Source organism: Daphnia pulex, chromosome 12 (assembly GCF_021134715.1).
Source record: "Daphnia pulex isolate KAP4 chromosome 12, ASM2113471v1".
NCBI classification, from domain to species: domain Eukaryota; kingdom Metazoa; phylum Arthropoda; class Branchiopoda; order Diplostraca; family Daphniidae; genus Daphnia; species Daphnia pulex.
The window spans coordinates 3481618-3487284 of NC_060028.1; the positions used below are offsets into that span (position 1 = coordinate 3481618).

The 5667-nt window shown below is 38.5% G+C and overlaps 1 protein-coding gene across 1 annotated transcript; it reads left to right on the forward strand.

Moving 5' to 3' along the window:
* The first annotated feature begins 412 nt into the window (after positions 1–412).
* On the forward strand, positions 413–3285 carry LOC124208566 (E3 SUMO-protein ligase ZBED1-like). The gene is made up of 3 exons (XM_046606390.1): positions 413–539; positions 604–724; positions 785–3285. The coding sequence occupies exon 3, from the start codon at positions 1262–1264 to the stop codon at positions 2954–2956; it is 1695 nt and encodes a 564-aa protein (XP_046462346.1). The 5' UTR covers positions 413–539; positions 604–724; positions 785–1261; the 3' UTR covers positions 2957–3285.
* The last annotated feature ends 2382 nt before the right edge of the window (positions 3286–5667 follow it).

Consider the following 5667-nt stretch of genomic DNA (forward strand, 5'->3'; position numbering starts at 1 on the left):
AGATTGGTCTTGCTATAGTACTTAATTCTCGTGTTTTTATCTAGATTCCATATTACATGATACTACACCACACCTGGCCTGTGCTCTGTATCTAGAGTAGTCGAGTTCATCCCAAGTATTTGGAACCTCTATCTAGCCAATAGGTATATAGCCCTTTATTGCTAAACTTAACCCCATCTCTTAATTCACATATCACTTTTAGGGCAACAGTCTGCACTGGATATACACCACTGCTCGAGCATTTCACTGTGATAGGCCTAAGTCACAATTTCACTGTCAACTGTGAAACGTTCTTCAATTTCTCCCATTCGTGTAAGCCACTTCAGGTAATAATATTGAAATATGTTATGCCCAACCAGGCATGGGAACTAATCGCGTTTTTAAACACATGTCTTAATTCACATATCACTTTTAGGGCAACAGTCTGCACTGGATATACACCACTGCTCGAGCATTTCACTGTGATAGGCCTAAGTCACAATTTCACTGTCAACTGTGAAACGTTCTTCAATTTCTCCCATTCGTGTAAGCCACTTCAGGTAATAATATTGAAATATGTTATGCCCAACCTGGCATGGGAACTAATCGCGTTTTTAAACACAGGCAGCGAGTTCATTCCAACAGGCTTTGGATTCTATAGTTGTGTCTGAAGGATTACTCAATTTCGTTTACGTCTTTGCGTTTCATGACATCATGAACCAAAATTCGATTGATACTGCTGAAGGTTGTTTTTTCTGAATTCATTTCATGCTCGATTAATTTTTTACACTATTTTTTCTGACAGGAAATCCAGTGGATGAGGAGGTCGTCATTTATTTTGATGAAAATGTAGCTTTAAACATCTCAGCCGAGAAAATCCATCACCAGACAGTGCAGATAATGAAGTAGCTGGCCTCGACAATGAAGTAGCTGGCGTTGACACTGAATAACCTGGCGTTGAAAACGAAGAAGCTGGCGCTATGCGCCCTAAAACTCCAACCGGGCGTGAATCTAAGTCGATCATTTGGAAATATATGACTTTACTTCCCAGTGGTCGGATCGAATGCAATATTTGCAAGAAAGCATTCAAGTATAACAATTCAACAACGTCTCACATGACGCACCTGAAACGAAAACATCCAACTATGGTCGACTTTTCTGATTTTTCGCAATCTGTAGGAGTTCTCCGACTGGCAAACTCTGACAGCCAGCCATCGGTTGTCATCAGCAAAAAAGGCAAAAGAATATAACTCGAGCGTTAACAAGAATTATTACAGTCGACATGCGCCCACCTCACATGATGAAAGGATTGGGATTTATATCTGCTATGAAAGAAATAGAGCCTAGCTATGTCGTACCTCATCCTACGACATTCACACGCACCTATGTACCGGAAGCTTATCAAGAAGCGAAGAAATGGGTGATGAGAAAGTTAGAAGATTCAATTCATTTGACTTTGTCAACGGATTTATGGACAGACAACTTCAGGAAAATTCCTTACATCGCGATCGTCGCCCATTTCATATCTTCTAAGTGGAAGTGTGAACGATTTGCTTTGTTAACAAGAGCGTTTGTAAATGAACATACTGGCGAAAACATCAAACGAGATCTTCTATCTGCCGTAGAGGAATTCAACATCGCCAATATTGACGAGACGCCAACTATCGTTTGTGACCAAGGCTCCAATGTCCTTTTAGCTGCTAAATTAATGCGTTGGTATCAAATCAACTGTGCGGCTCACGTCTTTCATTTGATAATAGTCACTGATGGATTTAAACGAATTCCGGCCTTGATGCTAATGCTGAAGAAATGTCAAGAAATAGCATTATTTCTTCAATTCAAGTCTGCCCAAGTATCATCAGCACAAGAAGAGCTACGTTTCATTTTAGAAAATATGCCACCTGAATTTACCGATCATTGCTACTTTGAAGATCTTGATATGGACATGTCCACAAGTAGCGTAAAAAAGGATAACGTTACTCGTTGGAACTCCAAGTGTGTCATGATTGAATCTATTCTCGCTAACCGTGCGGTAATTCGACGGTTACTGTTGAAATACAACAAAATTGAACTTCTGCTATCTCATGGTGAGATCTACTTTTTGAAGCGCCTTCTGAAATGTTTAATGCCTTTCCGGAAATGCACCGAAATCTTACAGGGTGACAAATACCCAACGATTTCCCTTGTTCTGCCTATGCTTGAACTTTTGTCTCAGGAAGAAGATAATGAAGAAGATGGTGAAGAAGACCTCGATTTGGAGAGAGGAGAGCTTCTTTTGCTGAAGGCGGACTTACTCATTCTCAAAGAAAATATGAAAAGTTCAATTGAAAGAAGATTTCGACGAGCTGAAAATCCCGTTTACGTGCTAGCCACTTCGCTCGATATTCGCTGGAAAGGAACGAGCAGTTTTATAACAAATCCAGATGAATTTAAGACGGCCATTGAAAACTTTGATCGAGCTTTGAAGCAAAGAATGACAACAATGAGAACTACTACAAATCAACGACCCACCCACTTCAATCGTCAGGAGCATCCTCAGGAAAGTTTGTCGTCGGCGCAATCAGCTAGTTCTGTTTCTTCAAGAAATACGAAAAAATCGTCTAAAGTTGCCGCTTTGTTAGGTGGCCTTCTCGATTCTCGTTCGCTACCTTTTGAAAATGATGCATTGAAAAAGGAAATTGCTTTGTACAAGTCAACTCCTTTAATTTCAAAAAATGATTTAGACTCCTTTGATTTGCTTAATTGGTGGAAAGTGCGCCAAGACCAATTTCCTCTTCTTTCTGTGGTGGCCCGTAAAGTGTTAGGTATTCCTGCCACGTCGGCCTGTTGCGAAAGAATTTTTAGCAAGGGTGGTAATATTGTGTCTTCTTTGCGTGCCAACATTTCCCCACATAACGTGGATATGACTATCTTCATTGCCTTTAATACTCAAGGTCAAGGAATACCTAATTCTATTCAGACTGTCAATGGAGATTAAATATTTTTTTAAGTATGACTGCCTTTGATTACTTGACTAAAATCAAATTTGAATTAACTTCCATAAAATACAAGAAGAATGCAAGAATGAATTTTATTTCTTTTTTCTAAATGAGCCAACCTGATTTCGAAATATTTCAATCCCTTGTTTTATCAATAAATCACATGTTGCATGAATGTAAACAAAAAAAAATTCAAAAGTCGATTATTTTAGAAAGTCGACTTAAAGTCGCGACTTTTTCCCCAAAGTCGACTTGTAATCGATTATTTTTCAGAACAAAGTCGATTATACAAAAAGTTTTGATACAAGCCGCTGACTGCTGGATTTTACACAAAGTAAGCTATCTCCTTATCTCTGGGCTTACCAAACAAATACTCAACCCATCACATATGAATTGTAATCTTGCATTATTACCATAGAATAGGTTATTCTTCACTGATTTCCATTAATATTTGACATTTATATGTGATGGGAAAGGTCTCCAGAAAGTTTTATCGATTTCAGTGTTGTTAGAAGATCGGAAAATCAAGTAAATTATTTGTATCTCTACCAGATATCCATTGAGGTCCAAAATTGCAATAAGGATGATACGGTTATTGTTTGGTTTACACACTATTACCATAAGAAGCTTAATAAGGAAAACGCTGCCCAGATTCACTTTTTTATAACCCGGAAATGTAGCAGTGTTAGTATTGCTAATACTGAGTTTTAGACGTATCCATAGATAGTGTGATGATTGTTTGAATGCTTATGGTGGTTTTGTTATGGCGCCTGTATTAATCAGACCGGTTTTCTCTCGAATATGCAGTGCATGGGCATCTGTTTACAAACAAACTAAAGAGAACCGGAGTTGTTCCCAATATGAAATTTTTACGCATATTCTGATATCCCCGAAAAAAATACCAGGCAGACATAGGAATTAACGTCGAAGAGTCCCATTCTGAATCTGGAGTATTAGTCCATGTTTAATCCCGCTCAACATAGACAACGTTGCCGAATGAGGATGTATTACATGTCATGCTTTGATATTCATATTTGGCAACATCGGTATTGCTGTAAATGCCCCATGCAATCCTGCATTTCAGTTAATGAGGCGACAGCGTCGTCAGTAGATGGCTCTGTCGTAGATCAAAATAAAGAAATGAAAAAGAATTATATCGAATAAGTCGAATTTGTTTTCGTCATAGGGAGTGGGGGGTCCAAACTCAAGGGTATCTAAATGTTACTGCTTCTGCACCTGCAAGGCCATTCGGAAGGTTCTAAAAGTGATAGTTTATGGATTCTTCGAGTAGTTCAATTCAATCTCTTCCTTCACTCATGCTGTACAGCCATTTCAGTTTTCGGTCTTTAAACTCTTGACAATAAAATTCTTCAAAGCATTGAACTGATTTTTCAAGTTCTTTGGGGATATTAAACTCGGTATGATTGTTGTGATTAAGATGCCAGGCGCTGGACTGCAAGACATACATCTCGACTTGAACCGTATCTTGAATTTGCAGATTGAACTTTGTTTCGAGATCTAATGAAAGGCCGTGTCCGTGAACACGAGCTTAAGTTTCGTGGTTAACTTGTATCCGCATTTATGTTGCAATCTGTTGCCCGTGGCCTTTTCTGTGTCGATATTACTTTTACCATCAATAAATCTCTTTCCAAAAATGTCGTTTTGTCGAAATATCCTTTTCTTATTCTTCAATACATAAAAATATTTTAAAACACTGATGTTGATTTTCACAATTGAGACATATGGTGGGGCATATATTCAAAAACTCGAGGGTATATATTGCCAAATTTCTTTGTAACCCCTACTTTTTTAAAACCCACTTTTTTGCAAATTTTCTCTCTGGATTTGTTTAGTTATAAAAATCTTCTGTACGGTATGAATAGGTGCATTAAATCATCTATAAAAAGGAATTTATAATTATATAGAAACTAACATAAAATTTAACAGCTCTGGTTTGGTAGCAATGCAATTTAAGAACAAAAAATCTTGATTTTTTTCAAATTCGGAGAAAAACATCCATGGTCTTGTCAAACTAAAATAGATTACTTGCCATTCGTGGGATTTCTATAGGCATACAAGAAGAAGACAAAAACTTTCACGTCAGCCTACTTCACTTCTTTTTGTGTCGCTAGACCAATGCAATTCATTAGTGATTCAATAGATCTATTTTTTCCTTATCTTCCTCAGTATTTGCAGTGGTGTTGTGGTCTTTCAACTGGGGATAACGGAGGAGATTTTAGTTCCCTTTCGGGGGATTCTGTGGTGGTAGAATGGAGATGAATGTATATTTCAAAACGGGGAGGACTGCAACGGACAGAACAGCGACGGGCAGAACGGCAACCAGAAAGACGGCGATGGGTAAGACGACGAAGGGCAAGTTGACGGGTCAACCACGGAACAACAACAAGTTTTTTTTTTCATTTGTGGAGCTGCTGCTACCTCCGCGTTGCTTTCAACACCTTCGGCTTCCACACCCGGGTCAGAAAACTTCACTTCTTTTTGTGTCTCTAGCTCCTCGCCAGCGAATTCCAGAGAAGGACTAGGCTGCTCAGGGTTGAAGCTTAAATGTTGCCAACACTTCTACAATCACCACACCTTAATTGCTGGCGAAAACGCAGGCAAGGAACATAGTAGAAATTAGAATTGAATATGAAAATTGAAATTCGTGATTGTGCAAAACCCGTGCATATAATGGCACCTTGTTTAGAAA